Raw genomic sequence first — 19583 nt, 5'->3', positions numbered from 1 at the left:
GTACTTCAAATAACATAAAAAAATTATCTCATAAACATATTCAGCTGTAGTTCATAAATACCAGTAGTGATGTTGTACAATGAGCACATTGTCATTTCACTGGAAATAGACTCATGTGTCCCAATGTGTAGTGAGCCAGGGTCCTTACTATAGCTGCCCCCTAATAGTCAACTAAACATTAGTCGATGAGAAGAGGAGGCTGTGTCAACCAAATTTTAATTAGTCGCAGAAAAAAAAAAAAACACCCCACAGGAAGTGGCAAAGTCACGTAGTCAATGACAGACAGATTGTTAACACGGTTGGTCAATGTGGTAATTAAAGTATGTCGGGCAGGAAATCCAAACATTCTCCTATCGTTCACCGACCTCAAATATGGCTTATCATTTGTTAGTGGTGGCCTAATGTTTGCCACTTTACATGGCTGCTCGCTCTAATGTTAACCTAGATAAATGTGTGCTCTTATTTGGTACATATCCTAACACTAATGTGGCGATCACTTGCCTTTTTTCCTCATAACAGCGAAAAGAACTTGAAAAACATTTTTGGTCATAGAGATAAGAGTATGATTTGAAACTTTAAAAGGGTCTATTTTTACTTATGTACACCCACAATAACAACAAAACTTGTGCTTTTGTAAAATAAAGATGCGCTTTCTGCCGTCTCGATTGCCGTGAACTTCTTTCTGGAGCACGTCACAAATCAGCCGAAACTCATACAAGCCCTACTTTCCTCACAGACATTCTACATGTCAATAGAAAGCCTGAAATGTCTTTTCAGTAAACCAATTAAATTCGAAAACACATATTCTCTGATTATGTCATCTGCTTGAAACATGCATTTCTCTCATTTCTGATGGCGAGACAGCATCGTCAACTTCATCTCTGCAGCTGAGACTCAGAAAACAGTTTGTTAATAAATTATTAAAATGTTCAGCAAGTCTCTGTCCTCCTTTCTGATACATCCATAATCATTACTTTTCCCGGTGTGCTACGGAAAATGTTACGAGTGTGTTTGAACACTAATTTATGTTTTAAAGGCTTATTATTAGGGATGCACCAATATGAACATTTTGGCCGATACAGATAATTCTTTATATATGAAAGCCGATAACCAATATATTGGCCGCTAAATCTAAATCCAATTTTTTTATAATTTTTGAGAGATTGATTATAAAGACAAAAGTTTCACCATTATAAGCAATGTCCTAAGCACAAAATTATAATGTTCTCATTATGTTATGTAGCCTATAAAACAGACTTGTGCTGCACTTGACTGTATTTTCCTTTTTGAAGTGATTCCAATCATATTTCAAGCAATTCAAAACCATCATGGTGAACAGTGCACATCTGAAGTGTCTAAGCTGAAGGAAATAATCCATTATTTATCGGCTTTAATATATCAGCCAAATTTTCTTATTGGGCCGATAACGATAACATTAAAAATGAACATATATAAGCCGATACCAATATGGAGGCCGATTTATAGTGCATCCATAATTATTATGGTTTAGTATTCTTTGTAATGTAGAACAATGTCAGCAATGTTACTTCTCAGCCAGCAGCCTTGTGTCCTGTGTGAGAAATCCAAAGAGATTATCAACCAATCAGAGCACAACACATACAGACTGACACACATGGCACAAATGGTGTCAAAGCGATGATCACAGAGGAAAGTAGGACACTATATGGTGCAGAGAGCACAGTTGGACCGAATGTGAGATGGGCACTAGATGGTACTGTAGGAATTTTGTGTGTGTGTGTATTTGTGGGATGTAGAAGCAGTCTGGCTCAGTGCGGCACTATACAAAGAAACCTTTCAGTATGGTGAGAGAGAGAGAAGAGAACCAGGAACAGGCTAACACACACAGACAAGAAACATACACTCACATTACATGCTAAATGGTACATTTACACTACATTTACATCTTTATCCAAAACGGCTTACAGTGCATTCAATGTGATCCCATGCCCTTGCTATTGCCATGCACTAGTTTCAGGAACTGAGTTATCAACATGACCGACAGTCAATAGAGGTGCCCGATTATCATTAAAAGATCGAAATCTCGATTCAAACACCCAAGCAATCTCGTTCCTAAATGACAACGATTCTCCTGTGTTTATTAAAACTTTGACAAAAATCACACCAGAACATTCAAATATGTGTTGGTGCTGCCGCTGACCGAGAAAACAGTTCTCATGTAGGCTGTAGGTATGAAACAGTTTAACTAACAGCTTTTTTAACCACACAGTATCGTTATTTCTGTTTACATAAACTCAAATTATCACACAAGTGCTGGGATAAAAGTTTATAGTTCGGATATAAACACTGATGTCTATGGAAGCGATCAAAATAGAGCATCACTTTTTGAAAATGACTTGGCGCTTCAAATACCGATTGTATCGATTGTAGGTGGCGACAGTTGACTGTTAAAAATGCATTTGTCATTGAATCATTCATTCAAGAGATTTGTTCAAAAACGCTGTTCATCCAGTAATGAAACTAGTGAAAATGTGACAATACCAGCATTTGCCCCTTAGTACCGAAGTCGGTACTTTTGACAACACTAGTATCAATCCATCATCAAAATAATATTTCTTTGGACACATACCAAAAAAATGTCTTTTATCTGTATATTTGACAACAACTAATAACCAATTAAGTAGAAAATAGTCAAATTGATTAGTAATCTATCTTTAGTTAATAGTCTTTTTCTGGAAACCAAACCAAGGCTTGAGGGAAATGACAACAAGCACACAAATAAACACACACACGTACATTCCTTGCATGTCTGAAATATCTTTCATTGTGATGGGTGTCGGGTCCAGGGCTACAGGCAACAGTTTTCCTCTCATAACACTCAGATCACACAACAACAGAGTTTGCCCTCATTTTGGTCTTGTATTACACACCTCTCTTCCTGTGTTCGGTAACTGGTTGTTCTTCCTGAAAGGTTAACAATGTTCAAATAGCCAACGGCAGTTTACAGAACTTTTTGGAGACTAAGTTTCCGCATGACTTGGCAAAAGCTTAATGTCAGTCACAGAGTCCTAAATCGCAATCAGCAGCACAACATGACAGCAATATGATGTCATTACAGTGACGAGAGGGACATGCATGAACTCTATAATTAGGTCATTTCCTATAAGCTTTGCCACTTCCTCTTCAAGGAAGCCAGAAGAGAAGGTTCTGAACAATCTGTGCTCACTGAGTATGATCAATGATATAAATGCTGAACAACAACAAAAAAAATTGTAAATCACAACTGGAACAATCACTGTCAATACAGAAAATGTGATGGCACCTGATTTGGGATGCAACCTTGAGAATGAGAATTAGAGAGAGAACCAGAGCAGCACAATGAGGAAGAGAAAAATGGGGAGAGTTCTGGTTGCCAATAGCAACATGCCCTTTTCTAAAAGTTTAAACAATACTAACAGGGTCCAAAATGTGTGAACCTCTTCAAGAATGTGAACTACATTTAGCATGGAGGGGAAAAAAATGCTGAAAAACAACTTTCTTCTCAGTTTCAAATTGTTTACACCTGTGCCAAAAATAAAAATCATGATAAATCACATGAATAATATATATTTTGTATATGTATACATTATATTATGACAAATCACAATGGTTGTTACTTATAATTATGCATAATTTACTGTTATTACTATAGTACATGTAGTAATGTGCAACTACGTCACCTTAAAATAAAGTGTTACCAAATCCAATTCATCAACTAGTCATTCAGGCAATCAAAAACCATTTCAGAAGCAATCCGGAAGATAGTGGACGATGTTCTGGGTGGCTTACATGAGAAAGACAGTCTCATCAAGAACAAAGACCAGACCAGAGACCAACACATGAAACAACGCTGACTTCTGTATCTGGTTCGTGTGACTAAGCTTGTATGAAAAGTTTGTGGTTGAAGGAAGCAAGTGGGTGTGCAGAGATGTCTGTACTGTATGCAGAGCATCAGCTGTTCTTCAACAAATTAAAGGCATCCCATCATGTCCTTGACCTACTGAATGTACAAGAACCCCACTAGAAAGAGAACCAGAGACATTGGTTCTCACATAACAACCCAATGCCTCACTGTGAGCAGCTATGTACAGGTCAAGTTACATTAATGCCTGCAACAATGTGTTTCCTCCGTCTCACTTACACCTTACCCACAAACACACAAGAAATCATGAACAATCGTTCTGCAAAAACACCAGGAGATCAAATCAATGCATAAGTCTAGATTATGAAACACACTGCCTACTTAATTTTCTCACTTTTACACTCAATTGGTTTCTTGCATCATTATGTCTCCTTCCCAGAAAGCCTTTACGTTAACTTCAATGAGACGGATTGAGTATTGGTGACTTTTACTACTACTACTACTACTACTACTACTACTACATCATCTGCCGGGAAAAGCAGAATATCTAATGATAAAAAATAACATGGAAAAGGAAAAAAGAAGCCCAATGGCTTCTCTCAAGACTAGTTTCTTTATAATGACTATTAGGATATGTTTACACGACAACAATGTACTAAAAACAGAAAAGTTTTTCCATTGTGTTTTTCGTGTACAGACGACACCACTGTCAAAATGATTCCTGTTCACTAGGGCTGACTGATATATCGCATGCGATTGTCACATGCATTTCGTCAGTAAAGCCGGTTCCCTGATTACCGTGAAATCTCCATCACCTGCTTTCAAATGGAGCGGCATTTAATAGACAGAACCGTAGATCACTGACAAGCTACGCAATATCACGTTCATTATAGAAGGCACATGACAATCGCATGCAATATATCGGTCAGCACTACTGTTCACACAGATCCGTGAAAACGACTAAAAACGCTGTATAAGGGGCCGTTCACATATCGTGTCTAAAAACGCGTGGAAAGCGTTGCCGCACCACTTTCTCCTTATTTCCAAAGCGCTTGCGCTCCCGTGGCATCTGTCATTGCTATGCAACCATGAACTGCACACTCCATGAGGAGTAGGAAGTTTCAGCAAGGGATAAATTGATTTCTAGCCCTTGCAATAGCTTTACTAGCACGTGAACACAATTGCCAATCAGAGGTGTTTACAAATACGCTCAACATCGCTCAAAGCATCATATTTTTTAAATTTCAGTACCGACTTGGTATCGAGGTCGGTGCTTTTGACAACACTATCTATATGGCAGTTTTTTTGACATGGTATCGATGACAAATTTGTGGCCAGTGAAAATGCTGAGGGGTTAGTAGCTTTGGAAAACCACTAGCCATTCCTCAATGATACTTAAAATCATGCAGCCAGGTGTGCAATGATATATTAAAGGTGCCCTAGAACCAGTTTTTACAAGATGTAATATAAGTCTAAGGTGTCCCCTGAATGTGTCTGTGAAGTTTCAGCTCAAAATACCCCATAGATTTTTTTTAAATAATTATTTTAACTGCCTATTTTGGGGCATCATTAAATATGCACCGACTCAGGCTGCGGCCCCTTTAAATTGCTTGCTTACCTAGTTTGATGATTCGGCTGTGCACAGATTCAGACGTTAATACTGGCTGCCCTTGTGTAATGCCTTGAACATGAGCTGGCATATGCAAATATTGGGGGCGTACATATTAATGATCCCGACTGTTACGTAACAGTCTGTGTTATGTTGAGATTCGCCTGTTTTTCAGAGGTCTTTTAAACAAATGAGATTTACATAAGAAAAAGGAAACAATGGAGTTTGAGACTCCCTGTATGTCTTTTCCATGTACTGAACTCTTGTTATTCAATTATGCCGAGGTAAATTCAATTTTTGATTCTAGGGCACCTTTAAAGAAGTCAGACCTCAAATCTTTAAGCCTGATGGTCTATATAACAGGCTAATCAAACCCACAGATCTACTTTGAAGAAGCGACCAGACTTCTGATGGACACTTTTAACTTTGGCCAGCAAGCAACCCCTTAGCAACACCCTGGTAACAATCAACAACACCCTAGCACATCATGCAATGGGTTCTGCAAATGTATTTTACTGAAAATGTAAAATCTAGTCCAGCAGTTCACTAATTCAATACACTAGCCAAGCAGTTTGTCAATCTAAAAACCATCAGTGTCCAGATTCTAAGGATCGTATCACTTCCATTCCAGATTTTTAGAGCTTGGAACACTGTTTTGAAGATTCCAAAACACCCAATTACCAAGCAAACAACAAAGCATCTCATCCGTACAAAAAGACGTTTACACTTCACGCTATCAGCAAACACATTACACAACCACATACACTGAAGAAGCTAGAGGGAGGGATGAAATATGGGTATGAAGAACAGTTTATTAAGACAAAAATAAAAGCGTAAAGTGCGCGTGGGTGTGTGGGAAAGCGAGAACAAGAGTGAGAGACACTTTTTTTCGTGACGCCTTTTTATGGGCCATGCATAATCAGCATGATCCGCCACCACAATAAAGACAGTGAAGTACAAAAGACCCAAAAGCGACAAAGGCCATGTAACCCTGCTCCTCTGTCAAAACACACTAACACAACGTGAAACTGTATCATGAGCTTCATCTGGGTGAGGCATGGACCCATTGTCCTCATATTACATTCACTATCATCATCAAAAGCACAACTAGAGCACATAGAGAAACAACGGCATGCCTATATCTTATATACCCAACCCAACATTCATCATCATCATCATCATCACCATGTGGGTCACATTACATGCAGCCTCCCAACACTGAGAACAGCCAAGCCACAGTCCCCAATTTGGGTCATCCATGCAACAGCTGCATGCCAGGCTGTGGAACGCACCCTCATTTCCAACTCAAGAGCCCCTGATTGAGAAATAGGCATCATCCCTGTGCTGGCAAACCCCTAAATTGGCCAGCAGCCCATAATTGCATCCAAACAGGGCACATGTATTCATTTCCATGCATACATGTCTGCTCATTTGCAGCATTCAATGCTCGCACGATTTCATCTGCTGCATTCGCAAAAATAGCCCAGGCATAACGGAGAGCATATGAAGTTGGCACCACACTGATGTTCTCCACACTCAAGCATTTTAACGCAACCCCCTATGCTCTGTTGGAGGGCAGGAATACATTTGTCAATGTTCACGATTCATTAAACCCATCAACACATTTCCCAGCATTACGAAAGTCACCTGCGGTTTGCCTTGAGAATGTGTGGACGACGACTGAATTGGTGGTTTGCTATTAACCGGTTTAAAAATAGTGATTAATAATGTTAAATATTGGTGTTTAAAGGGTCTACAAAGATTGTCAAGAATAAATATAAATTGTCAGTTTGTTAAACTGATTTAAACACGATCACCATTGTTTGGTTTTATAAATATTTATAGACCAAAAACATGTCAGAGACTTGAATTGTATGGTTTGTTTTTTTTTCTTTCTATAATGATATTATTCATTTGTAAATAAGTATATTATTTAATTTAAAAAATTTAATTTTTACCATTTTATATTTTTATTCATTTATTATTATAAGTCTTAATATTTTATGTATTATATTGGCGGAAGGGGTTATTATGGGAAAAAATATTATAACTTAAATTGTGTGAATCTTTGAATCTGTTAATGCTTTGGAAAAGTTTATAAATAAAATTGAAAAAAAAAAATTATATATATATATATATATATATATATATATTGTCTTCATTTCTTATGAACATTTTATGTCAAATTACAGATTAAACAAATGCAATAATATTTAAATAGTCTGTTATTAATTATTAAAATATTAGACATTCTCATATAAACCATGATCATAAAGTAAACATGCCATTGATAACACAAATTACCTTTCTGAATAAGTAACTGATATTCATTGTAAAATTGTATGTTAGGCTTACATACAATTACATTATAAAGTAAAAGACATTATAATTGATCATTACCAATTCCTACCAATATACAAACTCATATACATATATTTCCAATTAAACTAACTTGTACTCTAACTTTTGGAAACTTTTCCAGGGAATAAAATTCGATTTAAGTGGACAAATATGGGATTAAACGGTTTAAGAGGCAATTGTCAATCAGTCTTTGTATGTTAGTCCATTGACAACCATAACAACTGATTCTAATGAACAGTTTTTAATAAAGATTCAACAACAATTGAATTTCAATGCAATGATTCTATCTGTGGAAAGACAAACGTAAATCAGAAGTACAAAAACAAATCTACAAAGACTGTCAAGATTGTTATTTAACCAGGTGGTGGAATTCGGTACTAGTCAAAGCTTAAATAAACACTTCAGAGCAACGGGTTTTCTTTCCTTTTATAGCTAAACCAACAACAACAACACTTAAATACGACATATAGTTCGTGTTGACAAAACAACCGTCGATTAAACAACATTTAATGAGATTACTCGACCCAAACACTTCTCAAAACCTGGCAGTTGTGTTTGTTAAACATAAGTGACAAACATTGCATTAGCGTCGCGTCTATCTTCCGCTTAAGCGAAAACGATTGTTACAAGTAACGCAACGCCACACTTACCAGAGACGGTAAACGTTGTTTGGACGCGAGTCCCTGCCCTCGCCTGCTTCTCGGAGGCCGGATGCCGTCTTTCCACTCTCCGCCAACACACAAGCCGCCTTTCTGACGAAAAACACACAGCTTCACCCGACCTATATCGGTCAAACTTGAGCTGATATCCTCAGAAGAACGGGTCGGAGGAGCTTCGCGTGTGGTTCACTATGGCGATCGTTTCCCTGGAGCGTACGGTGCTCGAGGCCGGGAGGGGTGCTGCTGCTGCCCGTCTACTTACGCCTCCGCCTAGGGGTGACATCGGAGGAAGAGGAAAACCTTCTTGCACAATTATTTGAACATCGCACTGATATGTAACTTGACAAACAGCGCCACCTGCAGTCAAATGGGCGCTATGAAGAATCTTCTCTGGTTGTGGCGGAACCAAAAGGTTCATAAACTTGATTTAAAAAGAAAATTAATAATTTGGTTCATTCTTAAATATTCAAACTTTTTAATTTTGGGTTAATTTTTAATTTTTTGGTTTGCATCTCTGGTAACTGATTCTTTTAAAAGGAATGCGTTACAATATTGGAAAAAGTAACTAATTGCATTACTTGGTTACTTTTTATGGAAAGTAATGTGTTACGTTACTTTTGAGTTAATTTTGCTGACCTTGGCTGAGCTTGCTTGTTTGTTTTTTATGAAAGAGGATTAGGCCCAAGAAATAATAAAAATAAAATAAAACGAGATTAAAGTTGTTGAATTTCAAGAAAAAAGTCAAAATAAAATGTTGAGAATTATCTCGTTAAATTATGAGAACAAATTTGTTAAATGATAAGAAAAATGTCGTTAAATTTCGAGAAAAAAGTCGAGATAAAATGTTGAGAATAAACTCGTTAAATTACGAGAACAAATTTGTTAAATTATGAGAAAAATGTCGTTAAATTTCGAGAAAAAAGTCGAGATAAAATGTTGAGAATAAACTCGTTAAATTACGAGAACGAATTCGTTAAATTATGAGAAAAATGTCGTTACATTTCGAGAAAAAAGTTGAGATAAAATGTTGAGAATAAACTCATTAAATTATGAGAAAAAAGTCGTTAAATTACGAGAACAATTTTGTTAAATTACAAATTTGTTCTCATAATTTAACAACTTTCTTTCTCGTAATTTACTGACTTTATTCTCATAATTTAATGACTTTATTATCATAATTTAATGAGTTTATTCTCAACATTTTATCTCGACTTTTTTCTCGTAATTTAATGACTTTATTCTCAACATTTTATCTCGACTTTTTTCTCGAAATTTAACGACATTTTTCTCATAATTTAACGAATTTGTTCTCGTAATTTAATGACTTTTTTTCTCATAATTTAATGACTTTATTCTCAACATTTTATCTCAATTTTTTTCTTGAAATTTAATGACATTTTTTTTCATAATTTAACGAATTTGTTCTTGTAATTTAACGACTTTTTTCTCGTAATTTAATGACTTTATTCTCAACATTTTATCTCGACTTTTTTCTCGAAATTTAACGATTTTTTTCTCGAAATTTAACAACTTTAATCTCGAGATAGTTTTATTTTTTTATTATTGCTTGGCCCAAATCCTCTTCGGTAGTTTTTTAATAAAAAAAACAAAACAAAAGTTCTATTTTTGGCAAATGTTTTGGCAGTTTTATACCAAAAGTGAAACCTGTTGAGTATTTTAGGGTAAACCAGGAGACAAAAGGAAATGCAAATTCGCGCCTGTACAGTAGAGGGCGCAACTCAATCAAACCTTTCAAACAAATGGGGGAAAAGAAAGTTCAACAACACTAAAAGAAGAAACAAATGTGATGTTTAACTGAAGTCATTTTTGCTGGCTGAATTGGATCATTGAAAATCACCAGCAAAGGCATTGGTTAATAAATTGAGATTAAATAGGCTACATAAAGTATATTTTTATTATTTAACATTTAATTATTAATATATTAATGTATTTCACTGTTTTTATTCATTTTGAGGAATAGTGAATCTGTTTTTGTGCATTGTCAATGTATGCTCACATTTAGACTAGGTAACTATAATAATAATTATAATAAATAATAATAAATCTGCACTTACTCACGATTTCTATCAACAGGAGAGGTGTCAGTCAATAAATGGGAAAAGTAATTAAAATAATTTGATGCAAATTTAAAAGTAATGCATTACTAGTTACATTACTATAATGTGTTACCCCCAACACTGGTAACAACAAAATAGCTTTCTATATTATTTCTCAGGGTGGGTTTATTTTGAATTTCTGTATACGCCTTGAAGTATTAAACTGTTAAACATTTCCATCCCTGTTGCATGATGTCATATGGGGAAATGTATATGGTGAAAGTTGGGGTAATGCTTCTAGGATCATGTCCAGTTGTGCAATTGGACTTCTGACCTTATAGTGAATCACACCTTATAGTTGCTAAGATATAGACCATGTGCAATTTCCTTTTGACTCCTGGTTTCCCCTAAAATGCTCAACAGGTCATTTCATAATCGTTACAATACTCTGCTGAAAATTCCAGCATTGCTGGTCACCAGCATAAGGTAGCCTATGTTTTGCATGCTCGGTCCAGCATAGGATGCTGGTTGCTGGTCCCCAGCATGGGAATTGGGAGTGCTGGTGGATTGGCTCAAAATCCCTCTGGCCAGTGTGAAGGATCATTCTCAAGATGAACTGATGCTGTATTGGTTACAAAATGAGGCCCTACACCTATATATATATATATATATATATATATATATATATATATATATATATATATATATATATATATATATATATATATATATATATATATATATATATGTATGTGCCTTTTTTTGGCACTTTGGCTGATTTGTAGGTTGTACCCCCGAAATTTTCTGTATTTATTCCCCCCATTCATTTCTATGGCGGTCATAGTGTGACTATTTTTTGGACCATTTAACCATTTTGAAACATATCCATGATTTTTTTCTTCATATAGGAAATGCCAAAAACATCACCAAGTGATGATGTATTAATGAATGTTAAAAAAGAAGAAGTTGCCATTCTGGAAATTCTTTAGTCATTTCTTTTGTTATTTGAGAATGCAATAATTGAAATTTAAACAGGTGCATCCAATGAAAAGCTCACTTTCAAATGATATTTTTATTATTTACTTTCAACTTGTCACAAAGACCAACACAAACTACACAAAATATGCTCACAATCACACACTGACACCACAGACAGAGAACTTATATGCAAGAAAGTTTTGTTCTTGATGTACTCGTCACTGTGTGCGCATGTGACTGATTTGCCCGATTGCAGTTGTTCTTATGGAAATGAGATAGCCAAAAAAGAAGAAGAAAGACAGAAAGAAATGAAGAAAGAAAAACTTTTTCTGTCATGTCTTACAAAAGATGATTTCCACACATACCTCAAGGCACCGGTGAATGTGAGGGCACTCACACTTTCAGTTTATGTCAGAAACCACAAATCACGTTATAAGACATAACACATATAAGCTCTATGTGAGGGAAAATATGAATTACAAATATCGCAGACAAAGTTAAAAATAAAAATGTAGTATTAAATTACACATTACATTTATTTAGTATTTGAAACTGTTTTGTTTAATGAATACTGAAACACATTTACCATTCATCATGAAAATATTATTGAAAATACAAAATATCATGAAATATGTGACCCTGGACCACAAAACCAGTCATAAGTCGCACAGGTATATTTGTAGCAATAGCTATACATTGTATGGGTCAAAATTATCGATTTTTCTCTTATGCCAAAAATCATTAGGATATTAAATAAAGATCATGTTCCATGAAGATATTTTGTAAATTTCCTATTTAAAAAAAAAAAAAAATAAAATAATATATATATATATATATTATGAAAGATTAATTATTATTATATATATTAGCTTCCATGTATGAATCTCAGTTTCAAAAACTGACCTTTATGACTGGTTTTGTGGTCCAGGGTCACATATGACCAGAATTTCAAAGCCTGAACTTCTGAGCCGTTGTTGCGTAATACCACATAAAATCCTAAGACAATGCAAAAAAAAATTATAATATATATTATTATGTAAAGGTATATTATTTAATATGTATGATGTAAAAAATTAAGATTATGTTAATTTATAAAAAACAATCTGACAAATTTAAATTGTTGAAGTTGAAAATTGTATTAGATAAATCTAAAAGTACTTTGTACTAACACTGGCAGGATGTAAAGAGGGTTGATAAGGAAGTTCGCAAGAATCGAAATGAGCATTTTTATCTAAAAAAAAAATGTATTTCACAAGGGAATTGATGTATAGTCAGAAAGAAAAAAATTGTGATGTCATTCCAGCATCATTTGTCGCAACTCAGCATTAGCTAATAAACTGCCACTATAAAAGAAGTGCAGTTCACTGTAGAAATAACAGTCTAAATTACTGATAAGAGCTGAAGACAAGCGCACTACAAGATCCAAGAAAGATGAAGACTGCGACCCTTCTGTGCCTCTGTTTCTTAACTTTCAGGTGAGTCCTAAATGCACTATTTTCATGATACCAGAAGTTCTTCAATAGTTTTATGGGGTATAAATTCATGTACATGAAAAGTCTTCAGTGATGGCTTGTGCATATCTGGTTTTAGTTACAGTTTGGCAGCCAGCTCTGAGAAGGATGTGTACGAATATCTGTGGGAGAACAATAAAGACATCGCCGATACGACACTCGGGACTGACTTCTTGATACAAATGCAGAACGGCAGCCTGCAGGCGGAGCGGTACGTCAGCTTCACCAACCAGGACATCAACTATCTACTGAAAGTGACCAAGATGTTGAAGAAAATGAGTGTAAAAGTAGCTAATCCCAGTGACCTCAGGGACTTCATGAAAGGCAGATACTCAAGCTACAAAAACTTTGCAGACTTGTTGCTCAAGCAATATTTTTTCAAGGTAAGAACAGAAACACAAAGACTTTAAACTTTAGTTCTGAATCCACTGAAGATGCTTTATATTCTCATTTCTACAGGGTGAGCCTCTCATCCAGCAAACTCCAGCTATGAGTAAGTATCTGTCCTTCTACAGAAGACTGGAAAAAGAAGATCCTCTGTACTTTGCTGTGGGTCTCCTGCCCTGCGCTAGACTCTGGGTGTGGCTGGCTAATAATCTCAGCATACCTCCAACCAATGCCTACTACACCTGGAAGAAGGACAATATGGACGGCCATCCTGAGAAACACTACAAAGCTCTGCTGAACAAGTATCTGGACACACCCGATAAAAAGGCCAAGGCTAATACTATATTCCGTATACAGATGCAGAATGAGCATGATTTCTTCTCCACATCTTGAGTGGTTGATGACTGGTTGTTAGAAAATAAATAATGATTGGATATTTTTTTGCCTTTTGAGAACATGTAATAAAATGTATATATTTAATTATTTAAGAATAATGATTATATATTTTAAGCAAGTCTAATGTAAGCATGTTCACAACCAATTTAAATAAAAATGTAAACTATTGTGTCTGAATGTTTAGTATCACCCAACAACAATAAAAAATATCTTCTAATATGTCTGATATGTCACATTACTTTTGAGAATCTGTCTTAAATTCTTAAAAACATTTATGGTGTTATGTTACTCATTTTCATTGTTTATTATTAAAGAAAATAAGAAAATGCTAAATCCTGCATGAAACAATATTTTAACAACATAAGACCCTAATGTACATAAAGGATAGCAAAAAATAAGAAGAAACATAATTATTTAAATAAAAAAAAAAGTTAAGGGAATTCTGGAAATGTGAATTTACAGTTTGTCATTGTTTCACTTCCAAAAAACTGTACAATTAACAGTATTTCAATCTCTGAATAGTTTTAGCGTGTTATTGATATTTTTTAAGTTTTATGTTTAGCAATTTTTGACTTTATTTTGATAGGAGTTGACAGGAAGCAAGGTGGGAAAGAAAGAAGGGGACAGGATCAGGAAAGGTCCACGGTTTGGTTGTAGCAAAGATGAAGCAATCTCAGACTTCTACAAAACCGGGGTATTTATCAAACAAAGGATCATAACATCAACCAATATAGCAAGCAATTAACAACGGACAAGGAGTGCAGGGAAGTGAGTCCGATATAAAGGGTGTGCAGATGATCAGAAGCAGGTGCAGGTAATCCGTGGTGATGGGGAGTTGACGATGAAGTGAGTGCAGGTGTGGAACAGGGAGCATCATGGGAGATGGAGTCCAGGACAGAAGGGAACTGTGACATCCAAGAGCCAGGACTCGAACTCGGGTCGCCCGAAGCTCAACGGTAATACATGTCCGTGAGCTGCCCACGAGGCTATCAGCACCGACTGAATATGGCAATATTTGATCTTGGTGGACTAGATCTGCTACGCTGCTGCTGCAGAGCAAGTATGGATTTACTATTGCTGTGATAGACATGCTACTGCTGCATAAATAGACATACATGAATCCCGTAGCAGCTCTAGGCAGGTGGAGCTGGGGGAGGTGGAAGATTTCAGACCAGCTTACAGCAAACACTGAACCAGATTATTAAAATTTTGAGCAAGCAATCTCATTGGCTGCAGGATTACCAGAAGCCATGTGCCAATCAGCTTGTGCCATGCTGTAATCATGTGATTGCCTGCTAATTGCATGCAAATGACCAATCAAGTTGCGCCCTCCAGAGTTTCATGACTGAACTTGATATTTTACTGTAAAAGTACATTAAATGTTCCATTAGATCTATTCATTTTTTGCCAAGGAAAAAGTACAACCAATGTAAGGGGCATCAGTTTTACATGCCTCTTCTTGCTTCACTCAAGTATGAAAAAGAGAATCTATGTGAAATGTTAAAATAAATAACACATTGCTTATGTGAGGAAAATAACATTAACTCATAATACACAATGTTTTAATATATAATATGAATTTAACCAAAGCTAGGGGGGAGCGGGACGCAAACTAACTTGGGGTTAGTTGTAACACACATGGTTTAAATACTTCCACACAGCATAATAGTTGCCATATCGACAATATATAGAAAAACAATTGTGCCAAAATTCAGAAATCTTTAGAAGAAATCATTTCCTACTGAAGTAATTTTTTCATCTTTATTTTTTGTGTTTATTTAAAATGAGACAAATCTGATATTAGTTTAATTTCCAATCAGTTATTTAGCAGTTAAGATAGTTGTTTAATGCTTCACTAACTAGCAGAAGACACTAACCAGGTTTAAATTCCAGTTGCACAGGGTTCGTTGTAACGCTACATTACAACGTGGCACGCTATGCTATTCTATACAGTTACGGATACAAAAAAGGTGAATAAAGAGGAAGAACCTGACCATTCAGAAAATATTATTTCAAGAAATGTACAGCATTTGTACTGGCTCTTCTTTGCCTTTCTTTGAGATTTTTTACAATGTGCCCCACCTATGGGGCATGTTGTCACATTTCACTTTCTTTCGGGGTAAATAAAAAAAAAGTATACACTGTGTTAATGAAACAAAGCCACATATTTGTACCAAACGTGTGAAATTAATGTTAAAAAAAAAAAAAAAAAAAAAATTCTGAACCCTAAGTAGATTTACACAAACTGAGAAAGTCAAAAAGTATTAGGTTGTGCCCCGCTCTCCTTATTACAAGACACTAAAATGTTTTTCCAATGGAATCACTTGTGAATCACATTCTGTATGTCTGTTTCCACCTGTTTGGACAAAGCAGCAGACTTATCTACTCCATAACTGTACAAGTTCCTTAAAAGTGACCTCAGAATTTAGCCTGCAGCAGTAGGATTGCGTAGTTTTACATACTGTATGTGAAAGTGGCTGTTCCTAGAAACTGTAGTTCTTGGATTGGAGATTAAGGATTTTGAAGACAAGCGGATATCAAGACGCAAAAAACATTTTCTCTATGTTTGTTTCTTATATGGGTAAGGTCTTTGGCATGATTACTCAATGGTTTTTTACACTCATAAATTGGACATAACAACAATGTTTTTGTCCACCTTTTGGTATAAATGAACTTCTCCAAAGATTGGTTCTTGTTCAGACCTTGACTGACGACATCAGGATTTTCCCTGGATGCATGCATGTCCACAAACACAAATGTGCTCAGTTCTTCTTCAGAGAAGATCGCTGTTCCAACACTATAATATGGCCGGCTAATCTTCACTGATTTACATTCCATCAGTGAGAGCCGAGTGTGAAGGTTGAATAAGAGCAATAGCACAGCTGTACATAAAATACTGCAATCCACACAACATAATGGAGACATATCAGAGTTCAAAAGGTGACATATTGTTGGTGTGCATCTTTCTGGCTTATCTAATGTCCTACAAACAAGTAGGACGAATCACATTCACCAGGAGCAACTGTCAATGCAAGAGGAAGCTGTCTGAAAGGGATGTCTAGGTAACCAAGATTGTATCCAAAAAACATAAAACCACAGCTGCCCAACTCACTGCAGAAGTGCACCTCGACTCTCCTCTTTTCACCAAAACTGTCCGTCGGGAGCTCCACAGAGTCAATATTCATGGTCGGGCTGCTACAGCCAAACTTTTAGTCACTCATGCCAATGCCAAATGTCAGTTTCATTGGTGCCATTAGTGCAAATCATGGGGTTTGGACAATGTGAAACATCTGATGAGTCCACTGTCACTGTCTTTCCCACATTTGTGTGAGTTACGGTGTAGAGAAGCTCCAAAAAGGCTCAACACCCAACTGTGTGTGTGTGTGTGTGTGTGTGTGTGTGTGTGTGTGTGTGTGTGTGTGTGTGTGTGTGTGTGTGTGTGTGTGTGTGTGTGTGTGTGTGCCTTTTTCTGCATTTTGGCTGATTTGTAGGTTGTACCCCCCAAATGTTCTGTATTTTTTTTCTCCCCATTCATTTCTATGGCGGTCATAGTGTGACTATTTTTTGGACCATTTAACCATTTTGAAACATATCCATGATTTTTTTCTTCATATAGGAAATGCCAAAAACATCACCAAGTGATGATGTATTAATGAATGTTAAAAAAAGAAGAAGTTGCCATTCTGGAAATTCTTTAGTCATTTCTTTTGTTATTTGAGAATGCAATAATTGAAATTTAAACAGGTGCATCCAATGAAAAGCTCACTTTCAAATGATATTTTTATTATTTACTTTCAACTTGTCACAAAGACCAACACAAACTACACAAAATATGCTCACAATCACACACTGACACCACAGACAGAGAACTTAAATGCAAGAAAGTTTTGTTCTTGATGTACTCGTCACTGTGTGCGCATGTGACTGATTTGCCCGATTGCAGTTGTTCTTATGGAAATGAGATAGCCAAAAAAGAAGAAGAAAGACAGAAAGAAATGAAGAAAGAAAAACTTTTTCTGTCATGTCTTACAAAAGATGATTTCCACATATACCTCAAGGCACCGGTGAATGTGAGGGCACTCACACTTTCAGTTTATGTCAGAAACCACAAATCACGTTATAAGACATAACACATATAAGCTCTATGTGAGGGAAAATATGAATTACAAATATCGCAGACAAAGTTAAAAATAAAAATGTAGTATTAAATTACACAGGCAGTCTGCAGGCGGAGCGGTACGATTATGGATTTAATATTGATTGGATTTATTATTTTTTTTGCCTTTTAAGATTACGTAATCAAATGTGTTTAATTATTTTAAAATAAATATTACATATTTTAAGCAAGTCTAATGTAAGCATGTTCACAGCCAGTTTAAACAAAAATGTAAACTTGTCTATTGTGTCTGAAAATTCAGTGTCACCGAACAACAATAAAACAATATCTTCTAATATGTCTGATATGTCACATTACTTTTGAGAATCTATCTTAAATTCTTAAAAACATTTATGGTGTAATGTTACTCATTTTCAATGTTTTTTTTTTTTTTTTTTTTTAATAAAGAAATAAAGAAAGAAAATGTACAATCCTAAAATAAACATTATTTCAACAACATAAGACCCTAATGTACATAACTGATAGCAAAATAAATAAATAAGAAGAATTATTTTTTAAAAATTCTGGGAATTTGTGAATTTACAAATTGTTCTTTAAAAAAAAAACAAAAAAAAAAACAAACCCGTACAATTAACAGTATTTCAATCATGACAACTCTCGGAATAGCTTTAGTATGTTATTGAATATGGCAGTGTTTTATTTTTTAAATATTTATTTTTGACAAAATATTTTAGTTTGTCATGTATATTTTTTATTAGATCAGATAACATTTTATGCTCCCATATGATCATGTTACAATGTGCCCCACCTATGAAGCATGTTGTCACATTTTACTTCCCTTATTTAGGGGTAAATAAAGAAAAAAGTATATACTGTATTAATGAAACAAAGCCACATATTTTTACCAAACATGTGTGAAATTAATGTGGAAAAAAACTCTGAACCCTAAGTAGATTTACACAAACTGAGAAAGTCAAAAAGCATTAGGTTGTGCCTGTTAGAAAACACTAAAATGTTTTTTGATGGAATCACTGGTGAATCACATTCTGTATTTCTGGTTCCACCTCTTTGGACAAAGCCACATACTAAACTACTGTACAAGTTCCTTAAAAAGTGACCTCAGAATTTTCTGCGCCGATAGCCTAGTGGTTAGTGCGCCGATATAAGGCGCAAATGCGTTCATGGCGACCAGAGTTCGATTCCCGTCTCGAGGTCCTTTGCCGATTCTGCCCAAAGCTTTCCTGTCTGCTCTCTACTGTCCTCTCCATTTAAAAGAAACAAAAATCCCATAAATATTAAAAGAACAAAATGACCTAAGAATTTAGTCTGCAAGCTTCACTTATAAATATAAAAACAGTAGGTTTGCATAATTCTGGATATGTGAAAGTGGCTGTTCGTAACTGTAGTTCTTGGATTGGAGATATAGCGGATATCAAGACTCACGAAACATGAAGATGGTGGCCTTTCTCTATATCTGTTTCTTACATGGATAAGGTCTTTGGCATGATTACTGAATGTTGTTTTTTACGCTCATAAATGTGACAATCTAAAAACACTTTTCATTTCTATAATAAATGGGGATCTTAATATAATGACTCTTTATTCATCTTGGAAATGTTGAAGAGAAC

At 35.5% G+C, this 19583-nt stretch overlaps 2 protein-coding genes across 2 annotated transcripts in view; one reads left to right on the top strand and one right to left on the bottom strand.

The window, feature by feature from the left end:
• The window catches only part of cdk17 (cyclin dependent kinase 17), a 52474-nt gene extending 43620 nt beyond the window's left edge, over nucleotides 1-8854 (bottom strand). Inside the window, exon 1 of the mRNA XM_067391623.1 lies at nucleotides 8501-8854. The gene's annotated coding sequence lies outside the window, so the exon portion shown is untranslated. The remainder of the gene's footprint in view (nucleotides 1-8500) is intronic.
• A 4010-nt stretch (nucleotides 8855-12864) lies between these two features.
• On the top strand, nucleotides 12865-14055 carry teni.1 (thiaminase I, tandem duplicate 1). Its single transcript, XM_067390910.1, has 3 exons — nucleotides 12865-13019; nucleotides 13135-13438; nucleotides 13515-14055. The coding sequence occupies exons 1-3, from the start codon at nucleotides 12976-12978 to the stop codon at nucleotides 13833-13835; spliced, it is 669 nt and encodes a 222-aa protein (XP_067247011.1). The 5' UTR covers nucleotides 12865-12975; the 3' UTR covers nucleotides 13836-14055.
• Nucleotides 14056-19583: the final 5528 nt, after the last annotated feature.

Source organism: Chanodichthys erythropterus, chromosome 8 (genome assembly GCF_024489055.1).
Source record: "Chanodichthys erythropterus isolate Z2021 chromosome 8, ASM2448905v1, whole genome shotgun sequence".
In the NCBI taxonomy this organism is placed as follows: domain Eukaryota; kingdom Metazoa; phylum Chordata; class Actinopteri; order Cypriniformes; family Xenocyprididae; genus Chanodichthys; species Chanodichthys erythropterus.
The sequence above is the reverse complement of the archived record's forward strand: the minus strand, read 5'-3'. Positions and strand labels throughout refer to the sequence as shown.